We start from the raw sequence: 14,727 nt of genomic DNA, 5'->3' as shown, positions 1-14,727 counted from the left end.
AGAATAGACATCACACAGCAAAAAGTAAACACGAAATGTTTCAAATACATTCAACTGGACACGATACATTCAAAGTTTTCAAAAAAAATATTTATCTTATTTAAATTTTGAAGGAATGCTGACTATTAGAAATAACTTCGATTGTCGCAAAACACGTTTTTCACTACTACGACTGCAATATAACGCTGTTATCAACAAAACTTTGTTAGCAGCATCATTACATTAAGACGCGTTTGCAGTATTTAAAGTAAATTTTTTATATGTACCCATATAAAGATATTTCCATTTTTCAAATTGCCCCGTCTCCCGAATTGCCCCGGTCTCCCCTGTATTATGAAATTTCGTAAAAATTGAATGTAAACTGCGGTCAGTTAGATGTTACAAATGCTTCTAAGTATTTGATTAACAAATCAAAACAAAGAATTTTAGAAATTAACCAATCAAAGAATGTGTCAAAGCATTTGTAGCATCAACTTGACCGCATCCGTAATTGTATGGAAAGTCTAGGTAATAAATATTATGTTCACAATTTCACACAGTGCGTTTATAACGCAAGACACTACTATGTTTCTTGACATTCAACAGGACCATAATCAAAGTTTTACTGAATTGATATATATTTTGTTTTGAAATGAAATCACTCTTTAGTTGACTTTTAATTCTTACGAGTTAAAATGCTCTTGTGCATTAAGGCTCCTGAGTACTCGCCGCAGCCATATTGAAGTCGTGACGTCAGAAGCAAGGAATTGTGTGTGTTACGTCCTGCGGAGTAACGATTCTTTCCTTCGCAACCAGCGGATATTCTAATTAACGGAGCCGAGCGGCGGTGATCTCACCCCGATTCTAAGAATACGGTGACTCTTACGGCAATAATCAGATGTCACGAATTAAGTAGTTATAAATTCACCAATTATGGAGATCTGAGGTAATACCGTTGCTCGACGCCGGAAACACCAAAGATAGTAAAATCAGGGAGCTGGAAGATGCACATATGTATCCCTTTGAGTTCTGAATGTCCGACATTCGCATAGCAATAAATTGAAGAATTTTGACATTTAATGTTTCCGAGAGTTCAATTGTCAAACCTATCGCTTTCTCGGATAACAATTACCGAGGAATATAAAAAAGTCGTAAAAACAAATATTGCACGTGGGTGTATTAATGCACAAAATGGTGCACACGGCCCTCGATGGGACAAAGGGAATCATAGATGAAAAATAGTATAAATAGATGCGTCTTCTAGCGGAGCGAATAGTTTAGTCTTGATCTTTGGTCCATCCGAATCACAGTTCCGTGACATCTTGTATGTCCGAGTTCTGTGACTCTCGGATCGCGGTCTTTAAACTTGTACGCGGCGCAAGTTTCGGTCAAGAGGAAAAAGTGTCAGTTGAAACGTCCCTGGTTGGGATCTGCAGACCATTGTGCATCGCACCCGGAACATCTCCGACCGGACCTACCATCTCTCGCCGAGTGCGGCCCAGTTTGAAGGCCTGCGGCTCCGAAAGAACTACATTCACCTACATCAACATTCACACTACAATCTGCAAGCAGTAAGTCCTGAATCAACCGTTTTGTTTTGCTCTTGTTTTTCGAGCACCCTTTCTCTCTCTAGTGCGAAAGACTTTAATATAAACATAATATATTTATTACGTTTATTACTCTTTCCTTCCCATACTCCTCTCCATACTCTCTCTCTCGCTCTCTCTCTCTCTCTCTCTCTCTCTCTCTCTCACAATCTCTTTAGTCTTAATTCTTTTCCTTCTTGGGATTCACTCGTAAGAGATAATCCGAAAGAATCTCTTTATTTTTAATTCTTTTCTTTCTAGGGATTCACTCGTAAGAGTTAATCCCAAAGAATCTCTTTATTTCTATTTCTTCTCTTTCCTGGAAGAATTAATCCGAAAGAATTTCTTTTCTTTCTTGGGATTTACTCGAAAGAATTTTTGTTTTCTTCTCTCCCCTTAGATTCTGTCAAACTTTTTAAACTTCCGATCTCTTTCCTCGGTTTCACCCTGTTTGAGTTAATCCGAGAAAGTGTTTAAATTTTAACTTTTCGCCAAACGGAGACAAACGGAGTTTTTTTTATTTTAGTGAACAAAGTCCCCAAAGTTCACAAAAACCGGTCCCGAGCAGCCGCGAAGCCCCGCCGGAATCGCTGCAATCGCCGAACCCGCCGCCTCAAAACTATTGAGGAGGAAATACACAGGATCGCCGCTAAAGTTAATTAAATTTGCCTCCCTGTCTCGTACTCCCTGGTCGCACCGGAAGAAGAGCGACTTCCCCCGTTGGTATTTCCCCCCGATTTCCCCGTAAATAATTTTCCTCGCGCCGACTCTCCCGTAGATAATTTTTCTCGCGCCGATTCCCACGATTTTCAAATAACCTATAGAATCTTCCCGGACTTTCCCGTTTTACTCTCTTCTCAGGGATCTCCGATCTCTGAAATTCATGATTTGGAGGAAGAGCAACCTCCTAACGTAGGAGCCCACAAAGAAGAGGAGGAACCTAGCTCAACCCCTCCGATCCTCGGATCGCATGATCTCGAGGACGAGAATCGTTTCCCTAGCTTCGCGCTTAGCATAGAATTTGTAGAGGAGCTACCTCTACTTCCCCCGCGTTGTTATTTTGCCCCTGGTCCTCTTCAATTACTAGAGTCAATTCTATCAGTGCTTCCGACGTCCTCTCTCCCAGTCCCTCCTGGCGCGTTCTTGATTGGGCCCAAAGAATTCGACCTTGAAGCGGTCCGTGTCTTTCTTTCTCGGTCTTCCCCCGATGCACCTGTCCCCGTGTATCTCCCCCATATATACCCGAAATACTATTTGATCCCCAAATTAATATTTCTAAACCACTTTCGCCCCAATACTGCCGTGTTAAATGAAGTCCTAACATAACCACACATACATACACCTATACATTCATGTCTATTTTTAGGAAAAATTGTAAATTGTAACTATTATAAGGAAATAGTATTATTGTATTATCTGTTATAAGTCCAAACTAATTGTATCTCACATTGTAATTGTTAATTTAAATGATATAGTTCAAACTCCTTTTATTTAATCGATATAACATTCAACTCTTACTTTAACTCTAGTTTAAACAATATAAATATATCACAAATTTACTCTGTATTAAACAATTTGAGTCCAATTCAGGTTTTCCTTTTAATTTAAACGATATAGAAAAAAGGGAAAAAGTAACGTTAATCCAATCTGTTTGTTTAAATAAGTAATTATGAGAATAAAATGTTAAATTACCCAGTAAGTTAAACGACATTGTATTCTTTATTATTATTAATTAGAATAAACCATGTATAACAATTAATTTGTCCTGATTTCTCAACCACGACCACCATTTCTCGATCTTAAGATAAGCACTAGATCCGATCCCGAGGTAAAACAATTAGATTTGTTGTCTCAAAACAGGACCGAAGGACGCGGAACTCCCGGATATTTGTCATTGGGTTCCCGCTGTGGTCCCATTGACCCATATATTCTCAACGCCGCCTGTTTGTGCCTCGTGTGCACGTTCTCAAGTTGTTACGTTCCTCCTTTCTCTCTTCATATCTTATCTACCCTTCTTCAACCCTGGTCGTAACATGTGAAATGACATGTAATTTTGACAAACATGCCATTTGTAAATAAAGCCAATTTGGATAAAACAGACTAAGCAGATGGCTTTAAAACACTTCTAAATATCGGTCACGACTATCCTTTTTCTGCCTAACAATCAGTAAATAGTCATAAAAAACATGTAAAGTGAAGCTATTGACACAGGAAAACACACGGTCACGTAATTTTGTCAAACATGCCATTTGTAAATAAAGCCAATTTGGATAAAACAAATTAATCAGATGATTTTAAAACACTTCTAAATATTGGTCACGACTATCTTTTTTTCGTCTAACAGTCAGTAAATAGTCGTAAAAAGCACGTAAAGTGACGCTTATTCAGACAGGAAAACACACAGACAGTTATTGAAAAGAGTGAAAAATGTACTTTTATGTATAAAATTCAAAAAAACTTTACTTGCGGTCCATTTTTATGAATTTGGTTTTATGAAATACGAGACAAGTCATATTTTTATAATGAAACACATAATAACAAAATGACATGCACGACAACATTTCATCGTCAATCTGTCACATTTCACGTGTATTAGTTCTAATTTTGTCCGCGATGGAATGTCGCTACCGTCAATGCGGAGTTCTCGGCTGAAGAATCAGAAGCCTTAAGGCGATGCTGGACTGACGGTGAAACTCACTCAATGTCGGTACTTCAGATTTTTCTTCTACGAACTGTGGGTTGCGCGTGAGGTAAAGAGTAAGGGGAATAGGCTAGCGCTCTTTGTCAAACGCACTCACCTTTCTTTGTTTTTTTGACTTTAGCGCCTCTAATGCAACATCGAGGAACTAAACTAGTGCTCTGTCTCACTCAGTCTCACTCTTCACCGATCCTCACATCGATTCTGCACGCACACATAAACACGATATTTTTGATTGGAAATATCTTTTATACTAAAGCTTCTAGGATCGTTTTGAAAGCACACTAACAATCTTACGTGTAATTCACAGTATGCTGGATGGTTATTTTGTAAGTACAGTCGCTTTCATTATAGTTGCGACACTTTTTTTTAGATGCATTTCTGAACGCGCAACTATAACGAGAGATGAGAACGACCGCAGTTGTGGAGGTTAGCGCGAAATGTCAAACGTTGATATACAAGGTGTCACAAAGAAAATTTGGGCACCTTGGAGGAAATATAAGATAAGTATACTCGCAAATATTTTTCAATTAGAGTTTATAAAAAAATATTCGCACATTTTTCGTATAGGATCGGCTTTGGTCTAATTGAGCTTTATATATTCGTCATTACAGCAACGATGAGCTGAGATACTTAGATGTAGTTAAATAAATTATAACTACAATAAATATAAAAAATTAAAATTTTAAATATTTTTTACAGTTATAATTATAATTTATTTAACTACATCAAAGCATCATCGTTGTTGTAACAACGAATTTATAAAGCTCAATTAGACCAAAGTCGATACGGAAAATGTGTTATTTATTAATTAAAGCTAACTTTTTCTTATTTTTAGAAGAAGTAGAAGACACAAGGATGATATTGAAAGAAAGGTAAATAAGATTTTAGTTTAATTACGTAAGACGTAAGAAAAATTTTGTAATAAATATACAATTTATTATTTGCATAGGTATCACTTTAATTCTGGTCCATTGATGCAACAAGCACGCAACATTTTGAAACAGATGGATGGTAAAGTGATGAAGAATGAATTTGATATTCAAATTCTTGATTTATTGGCGAGTTCTTGGCCAGACAGACCACCAGTTGAGAAAAGCTGGAACTATTGAAGGTAATATTATTTTAAAGTATGCGGTTTTTTATATTTTATTATAATATTTATCTATTTATTTCTTAAAAGGATATGAAGACTGGTTTATCAGAAGAAGGGAAAGCTACCTTACTCACGAAAATGTCTTTGGAAGAAGGGAAGCCAGATCCTGTCACATAGAAAATAAAATATTCGTTGCACACCGAACTTATGACAAGTGATTTATTTATTCCAATTATGTTTGCACCCATTGCTTGTGCGACAGCATTGAAAATATTACATTCTCCATGGAGGTAAAAAATGATTATTTCAGTGTAATCTTTAGCTTTATATATACATAAATCTTTTCCATAATAATAACTGTATTACGTCCATTTAGTATTAAATCTCGCACATTGTTGACGCCAAATTAATTCACCTAAAAACAACGCATGTATTAAGTTAGAAAAAAAATATATAAATATATATTTTTCTAACTTAATACATGCGTTGTTTCTAGGTGAATTAATTTGGCGTCAACAATGTGCGAAATTTAATACCAAATAGACGTAATACAGTTATTGTTATGGAAAAGACCAAACTTGAATATATTAGGCTCATGTGTCAAATGAAAATGACTGGAGCAATTTGTAAGCACTAAATAAATTTTCCAAAATTAAATAGAAAGATATTGTTTGCTTTAACTATTTGTTTAATTACGTTTTCACGTTCTACGTTATTTTTATATTTTAAATCTTTCTAACTACAGGTCTATTCTTGGAAAGATTTTATGATATTATGCTTAAACGACGAATTTTCATACTTAATGAACAAGAACTTGAACTATTGATCAGTGGCTTGCCTACTGTAAATATCTTAAAGGAGAATCTTAAAGCAAATATTGACTATCATAAATACACTGCTACGTTTTTATAGGTACGTTTTGATATTTTGTATTAGCTCAAATTTGAAAGACTTGAATTATACCATCTTTTTTCCACTTACTGATTCAATGGTTCTGGTGCATTGCGAGGTTTTAATCAAGCGGATTGTTCGAAGTTTTTACAATTCATCACTGGTACATCTAAAGTGCCGTTACAAGGGTTTGCTGCGTTAGAAGGCATGAATGGCATACAAAAGTTCCAAATTCACAGAGAAGACAAGTTGACAGACAGGCTTTCATTTGCACATATTTGGTAAATATATGAAAAAAGAAATTGTTTTTATACCTTGTCATATGTGTGTATAAGTTAAAATTAAATTAAAATTACAAGACTAAAATTGTATTTTTTAATTGCAGTTTCAATCAACTGGATTTGCCAGTGTACGAGACGTATGATAAACTCTGAACAAATCTACTCAAGGTGACTTACGAATGCACCAAAGAATTTGGATTTGCATAAGCTTACCAGAATTTGCTCCTGTATAATTTCGATTTCAATCTATACAATTTCGCGTTCAATCGATGATATTCTAGAGACCAAACTTATGGTTGGATCTTTCCAGCCAGTGATAACATTCCGGACGTGCAATGGCCTATTGCTTGCAAAATTTTTAACGTACTTACAAAATTGTTATACACAATGTTATATGTAAAACTATCTTGTGAACATAGCGAATCACAGTGCTCTAATTGCTATAATATGTATTATTACACTTATACGACTTTATAAATACGAAATATATATTTTCATTTTATTATACACATTAACTCTTATGTAATTAATGGACAATAATTTATTCGTTAATATATACGCTAATAAATACGCTGATTTTAAAATGCAACATATTACATTTTTTTTCATCCTTTTTATTTCTTATAATAAATTAATTAACCATTACAGTTATGTGTATGAATCTTATCTTTAAAAGAAATCGGAGCTACCTTGTGCATCAAAATGACTTTGGAAGAAGAGAAGCAAGATCCTGCAAACACAAATATTAAATTTCATGATTCCTACTTATGAATCATGTATGATGAATTAATAGGTAGAAAATGATAATCTTTTTTTAAAGATTTATTCTTTATTTATAAAAATGTAACTGTCGAAAAATTCAAATGCATGTATAATTCAATGTATATTCTATATTTTTTTTTTTAATTTATCAAAATAGAGCTTATAATTAAATAGACGTTAATTACTTCAATAACATATCAATGGATTAATGTTAGTATTATTACTGAATAGATTATTAATATCTATTTAATCTATAAATCTTGATACGTGAGAGTTAATGTGTATGATAAAATGAAAATATATATTTCGTATTTATAAAGTCGTATAAGTGTAATAATACATATTATAGCAATTAGAGCACTGTGATTCGCTACGTTCACAAGATAGTTTTACATATAACATTGCGTATAACAATTTTCGTAAGTACGTTAAAAATTTTGCAAGCAATAGGCCATTGCACGTCCAGAATGTTATCACTGGCTGTAAAGATCCAACCATAAGTTTGGTCTCTAGAATATCATCGATTGTACGAGAAATTGTATCGATTGAAATCGAAATTGTACAGGAGCAAATTCTGGTAAGCTTATGCAAATCCAAATTCTTTGGTGCATTCGTAAGTCGCCTTGAGTAGAATTGTTCAGAGTTTATCATACGTCTCGTACACTGGCAAATCCAGTTGATTGAAACTGCAATTAAAAAATACAATTTTAGTCTTGTAATTTTATATCAATTTAATTTTAACTTATACACACATATGACAAGGTATTAAAACAATTTCTTTTTTCATATATTAACCAAATATGTGCAAATGAAAGCCTGTCTGTCAACTTGTCTTCTCTGTGAATTTGGAACTTTTGTATGCCGTTCATGCCTTCTAACGCAGCAAAACTTTGTAACGGCACTTTAGATGTACCAGTGATAAATTGTAAGAACTTCGAACAATCCGCTTGATTAAAACCTCGCAATGCCAGAACCATTGAATCTGTGAGTGGAAAAAAGATGGTATAATTCAAGTCTTTCAAACTTGAGCTAATACAAAATATCAAAATGTACCTATAAAGACGTAGCAGTGTATTTATGATACTCAATATTTGCTTTAAGAACCTCCTTTAAGATATTTACAGTAAGCAAGCCACCGATTAATAATTCAAGTTCTTGTTCATTAAATATGAAAATTGGTCGTTTAAGCATAATATCATAAAATCCTTCCAAGAATAGACCTGTAGTTAGGAAGATTTAAAATATAAATATAACGTAGAACGTGAAAACGTAATTAAACAAATAGTTAAAACAAACAATATCTTTCTACTTAATTTTGGAAAATTTACTTACTGCTTACAAATTGCTCCAGTCATTTTCATTTGACACATGAGCCTAATATATTCAAGTTTGGTCTTTTCCATAACAATAACTGTATTACGTCCATTTGGTATTAAATTTCGCACATTGTTGACGCCAAATTAATTCACCTAGAAACAACGCATGTATTAAGTAAGAAATATATATATATATATATATATATATATATATATATAGAGGGTGTTCGTTAATGGTTGTCCAGCCTTTTACCGTACGTAGATGCCGTACCGACTGAGCTTGCTAATTTGCTAAACGTTTCCTAGATGACAGCTGCTTCGGTTGAGCGCGCGAACGCGATCTCGCAGGACCGAGTGACACGTACAGGCCCCTGGTGAAAATTTTTCTCATATTTTTTTCGTATAATTTTTCCGAACATCTGTATAACTTTTTATGAAGCGTTATAAAATGTAAAAAAGTTAAAAGTATTTTTTTAAAACTGTGAGATGAGAAATCTCAGAATACTTCAGAATGTACGTGTATGAAAAGTTCTAACAATAAGAGATGTAGACTTTCTAAGTATTATTTCTACGTATTTCTGAAAAATGTTCCTATTCGTATAAAAATTATGAGAAAAACTGTAACCAGGAATGTTAAATTCTATAAACGAGAAATTTTATAAAAAATTATTAGAATAGTTTTTACCGGGGAAAGCTGTGCATACTTTGTTATATTACATTTGTTACTAAGATTACTATTTCTATTTATTAATCAAATTAATAAATAAAGTAGTAAATAGAAACGTAGAATACTGAATACATTTAATAATATATCCACACAATTTTTATCACAAAAACTATTCTAATAATTTTTTATAAAATTTCTCGTTTATAGAATTTAACATTCCTGGTTACAGTTTTTCTCATAATTTTTATACGAATAGGAACATTTTTCAGAAATACGTAGAAATAATACTTAGAAAGTCTACATCTCTTATTGTTAGAACTTTTCATACACGTACATTCTGAAGTATTCTGAGATTTCTCATCTCACAGTTTTAAAAAAATACTTTTAACTTTTTTACATTTTATAACGTTTCATAAAAAATTATACAGATGTTCGGAAAAATTATACGAAAAAAATATGAGAAAAATTTTCACCAGGGGCCTGTACGTGTCACTCGGTCCTGCGAGATCGCGTTCGCGCGCTCAACCGAAGCAGCTGTCATCTAGGAAACGTTTAGCAAATTAGCAAGCTCAGTCGGTACGGCATCTACGTACGGTAAAAGGCTGGACAACAATTAACGAACACCCAGTATATATATATATATTTTTTTTTTCTAACTTAATACATGCGTTGTTTTTAGGTGAAGTAATTTGGCCTCAACAATGTGCAAGATTTAATACCAAATGGACGTAATACAGTTATTGTTATGGAAAAGATTTATATGTACATATATAAAGCTAAAGATTACACTGAAATAATCATTTTTTACCTCCTTGGAGAATGTAATATTTTCAATGCTGTCGCACAAACAATGGGTGCAAACATAATTGGAATAAATAAATCACTTGTCATAAGTTCGGTGGTGCAACGAATATTTTATCCTCTATGTGACAGGATCTGGCTTCCCTTCTTCCAAAGACATTTTCGTGAGTAAGGTAGCTTTCCCTTCTTCTGATAAACCAGTCTTCATATCCTTTTAAGAAATAATGCAATAGATATTATAATAAAATATAAAGAGCCGCATACTTTAAAATAATATTACCTTCAATAGTTCCAGCTTTTCTCAACTGGTGGTCTGTCTGGCCAAGAACTCGCCAATAAATCAAGAATTTGAATATCAAATTCATTCTTCATCACTTTACCATCCATCTGTTTCAAAATGTTGCGTGCTTGTTGCATCAATGGACCAGAATTAAAGTGATACCTATGCAAATAATAAATTGTATATTTATTACAAAATTTTTCTTACGTCTTACGTAATTAAACCAAAATCTTATTTACCTTTCTTTCAGTATCATCCTTGTGTCTTCTACTCCTTCTAAAAATAAGAAAAATTTAGCTTTAATTAATAAATAACACATTTTCCATATCGACTTTGGTCTAATTGAGCTTTATAAATTCGTTGTTACAACAACGATGATCTGAGATGCTTAGATGTAGTTAAACAAATTATAATTATAACTGTAACAAATATTTAAAATTTTCATTTTTTATATTTGTTGTAGTTATAATTTATTTAACTACATCTAAGCATCTCAGCTCATCGTTGCTGTAATGACGAATATATAAAGCTCAATTAGACCAAAACCGATCAAATACGGAAAATGTGAGAATATTTTTTTAAAAAATCTATTTGAAAAATATTTGCGAGTATACTTATCTTATATTTCCTCCAAGGTACCCAAATTTTATTTGCGACACCTTGTATACCAATGTTTGACATTTCGCGCTAACCTCCGCAACTACAGTCGTTCTCATCTCTTGTTATAGTTGCGCGTTCAGGAAGCATCCAAAAAAAAGTGTGGCAACTATAATGAAAACGACTGTACAAAGTCTAGAATTTTTATACGCAATATATATTGTCACGAGACTACTACAGAAGCACATAGGTTTGCAACTTTTTTCCGTTTTTCGTGTCAAATTGTAGCCAGCGTATTATGTTTTTGTCAATATTTTAATTGTAGAAAAGGATTTATCATTCTGTGAATTCAATAAGAAGTTTACTGTGTAAGGGAGTAGTCAGGGATGGATGGAAGGGCAGAGATATCACAGTCGGTAGCTTGCGAAGTAAAACAAATACTTATTGTCTTCGTCCGCATGGCGGACGACCCTTCGTGGTCCGATGAGAAGTGACGCCGGGAAGTCTTTCTTCCCCGGAAAGGTTCCTTTAAGAGAACGCACGGGCACGCTAGTGTCGCGGGCTTGAGCCAATCACGACTTCGCTTAGGACGCAGAGCCAATGGTGTTACAGTCTCGAGTCACGTGGTGAGGAGAGCCAATGGCGTTTCGCTAACGGAACGATACGCACGCGACTAGCGGCCAAACTAAGAATTACAATTATTGTACCGTGTGTGACCAGATATTTCTTACAGCTTCGGCCATACTGCAACATTGTTCGACCCTGAACATGTTAATCTGAATATAAACAAAATAAACTTTGGCTTATAAAACAATACATATATTCTATAAGTGTAGACTCTATTAACCGTAACCATCGGTGTGGAAACTCGAAAAGTGGCTATACATAGATTATTTGTAATACTTATACTACTATAAAAATATTGTTGAATACAAAAGATATATAAGAAAATACTTATAGTTAAGAACATTGGTTGTGTTATCACAATTATCAGTTAAGACGATGGGGATTTAAGCCATCGCTTTAATCTATCAGGTGCTAGTATGGAATCATACGGTTTCTGGGTTATCTGACACCCTGAAATGTCTTGAATGACATATCGATTTTTATTTAAAACTTTTGTCACCAAATATGGCCCTTTATATGAATGCGTTAGCTTTCGATCTTCTCCAGGTTTAACCGTGGTGTCCCGTATCATCACATAATCACCAATTTTGTACTCAGAAGGAGTTTTATGTCTCTTGTCGTAATAGATTTTGTTGTAATCCTTAAGACGATTAGTAGCTTGGATAGCTATCTCTTGAAATTGAGCTCGGTCTTCCTGCAAATGTGTAGACCACGTGGCGTCTGCCAGATTTTTCAAAAATTTAATCAAAGGGAAATCAGAGTGATTTCTCTTATCATATCCCAACAACAATTTGGAGGGGGTATTTTTTATAGATGAATGAAATGTATTGTTAATTATATATTGTAACTCTGGAAGAGAGTTAGACCAATTGGAATGATCATCTACCATTTTTCTTAAGGATGACTTCAAATATCTGTTTACCCGTTCTACGAGGCCATTCGCCCAAGGGGCGGCAACAGCAACTAAACGATGTTTAATCGAACGCTTTTGTAAGAATTCCGTAAACTCAAAGGAAGAGAAGGCAGTTCCCCGATCCGACACTAGAGTCGAGGGATTACCAAACATGTCAAAAATTGACGTTAAATGAGAAATAGCATCACGAGAGCTAGTGGATTTACAAGGCCAAAGCCAGGTAAATCTAGTAAAGGCATCAATGGCAACTAAAATATGTTTGAATCCATCCGTGGATTCCGTTAAAGGTCCAAAGTGATCTATATGCATGACCTCCATAGGAATGCTAGTGACCGAGTCAAGTTGAATTTCTCCTTCCTTAGAGTTAGACGAAGAGTTTGCAACGATGCAAACTAGGCAATTATCTATGTGTGATTGCACCTTTTTCCGCATAGACGGAAACCAATAAGTATCACAGATACCTTTAAGAGTTTTTTCAATGGCGCAATGAGCGCTCTGATCGTGATAATTACGAATTATATTTGGGACCATAGATTCTGGTACCCAAAATCGCAACGAATTATCGTCTTTTCTATAAATTAAACCTTCGATCATTTCGAAGTGATCATGAGGTGAAGCCTCTAAATGCTCTGCAATGGTCCAAACGCTCGGATCAGTGAGCTGTCTACAGTGCAATTGTTGTTCAAGCGGGACAGTCTCAACCGACGCGACAATTCGGCTCAATGCATCAACATGGAGCATTTTCTCACCTTTTCGGTGAATCAGCTTAAATTTGTAACCCTGCAAGCGCAGAATCCAACGTGCGACGCGCGGATTTATATTTGCCTTATTAACGGCATAAACTACTGCGTGGCAATCAGAAACAATTGTGAACTTGAGGCCGTACAGATATATACGAAATCTTTCAACGGATTTAACAATGGCGAGCATTTCGAGCTCATATGAATGGTATCGGCTTTCTGCCTCGTTAGTCGTTTGGCTAAAGTAGGCGACGGGAGCCCAGGATTTAGATTCCTGTTTTTGCAATAAAATCGCGGCGAATGCTACGGAACTCGCATCCGTATGAAGTTCAGTTTCGAGGCTGGGGTTATACAGACTCAACACAGGAGCTGTAGTTAACAATTGTTTTAACAAGTTAAAGGACTTTACGCAATTTTCATCGAAGCTAAAGGCTACGTTTTTCTTTAAAAGTGTGTATAACGGTTTAGCCTTTTCAGCAAAGGCGGGCACGAATTTTCGGAAATAACTCGCGAGACCCAAGAATCTCTGAACCTCATGGATGTTTCGCGGCACCGGAAATTTATTAACATCGTTTACATGACGATCGCTTAAAGTAATACCCTTATTAGACACGATATAACCTAAAAATTCAATTTTCTTCTTGAGAAATTGACATTTGTCGTAATTGACATCGAACGACTAGCGTTTGAGTAACAGTAGCACTTGAGAGAGAGTATCAAGGTTTTCTTCGATATTACTAGACGGAATCAGTATGTCATCAATATAGACTAATACTTTGTCTGCTCGAACTAATGGTTTAAGAATTTGTAAGAGACGTTTTTGAAATTCGGGACTCTCTGAATACCCGAATGGTAGCTTCAAGTATTCGAACTGCCCATCTGGTGTGGCAAATGAAAAATATTTAGTGAAATCGGGGTGAATCCCGATTGCATGGAAACTTTCTTTAATATCCAAATGAGTTAAAACAAAACAATTAGCCATTCTTGAAAATAAATCTTCGATGATGGGAAAGGGATACTGTTGTTTAACCACACGCGAGCTTAGAGGTCGTAAATCGACACAAAGTCTCATGTTTCCATTTTTCTTACGCACTGGAACAATGCGAGAACAATAAGGAGATGTACTCTCTTTGATAATACCGCGAGCTAACAAACCGTCGGTAATCTCTCTCAGTTGCTGACGCTCAGCCCAAGCAAAACGTTTGGGAGGAAAAGAATAAACCGAATTATCCTTGATAGGAACAGTGACACAATAGTTGTCCTGTATTTTTTCTACAATGGAGCTTTCAACCGTTTGAATAATATCACTAACTCTTTGGTTGACTTGAAAGCCAAAATCGGTTTTAATGTTTATCGGATTGATGTCCGAAGTGACATCGTCAATAATGTCAGCGGAAGCTACTTCTTTAAGTAGTTTTAGATATTCACCCGACTCATCTTTATCGGGTTTATAAGTGAGAGTTAATTTGTTGGCTGTGACAAAGTCACACCCA

At 34.8% G+C, this 14,727-nt stretch overlaps 2 protein-coding genes across 10 annotated transcripts in view; one reads left to right on the top strand and one right to left on the bottom strand.

Moving 5' to 3' along the window:
- LOC105200443 (neprilysin-1) overlaps positions 1-14,727 on the top strand; it is a 524,884-nt gene that overhangs the window by 225,273 nt on the left and 284,884 nt on the right. The window lies entirely within an intron of this gene.
- LOC120359025 (E3 ubiquitin-protein ligase HUWE1-like) lies at positions 7,568-8,769 on the bottom strand. 2 transcript variants are annotated; one of them, XM_039455244.1, is made up of 3 exons: positions 8,626-8,769; positions 8,089-8,346; positions 7,568-7,979 (listed from the first exon to the last, which is right to left on the bottom strand). In XM_039455244.1, exons 1-3 carry the CDS (start codon positions 8,694-8,696, stop codon positions 7,931-7,933), a joined length of 378 nt encoding a protein of 125 aa, XP_039311178.1. In that variant the 5' UTR covers positions 8,697-8,769; the 3' UTR covers positions 7,568-7,930. The 2 variants fall into 2 exon arrangements, 1 of the variants encoding a protein (XP_039311178.1); XR_005575919.1 differs by lacking the exons at positions 7,568-7,979; positions 8,089-8,346 and adding an exon at positions 8,401-8,513.

This window comes from Solenopsis invicta, chromosome 11 (assembly GCF_016802725.1).
Source record: "Solenopsis invicta isolate M01_SB chromosome 11, UNIL_Sinv_3.0, whole genome shotgun sequence".
Lineage (NCBI taxonomy): Eukaryota > Metazoa > Arthropoda > Insecta > Hymenoptera > Formicidae > Solenopsis > Solenopsis invicta.
This window is presented reverse-complemented; position numbering and strand designations above follow the sequence as displayed.

Excerpts from the sequence above, each read along its gene's own strand:
- LOC120359025 (XM_039455244.1), bottom strand. The coding sequence starts at position 8,696 with ATGGAAAAGACCAAACTTGAATATATTAGGCTCATGTGTCAAATGAAA. Across the intron at positions 8,347-8,625 it reads ACTGGAGCAATTTGTAAGCA|GTACATTTTGATATTTTGTA; the intron begins GTAAGTAAATTT and ends ACGTCTTTATAG. Across the intron at positions 7,980-8,088 it reads CTTTCATTTGCACATATTTG|TTTCAATCAACTGGATTTGC; the intron begins GTTAATATATGA and ends TTTTAATTGCAG.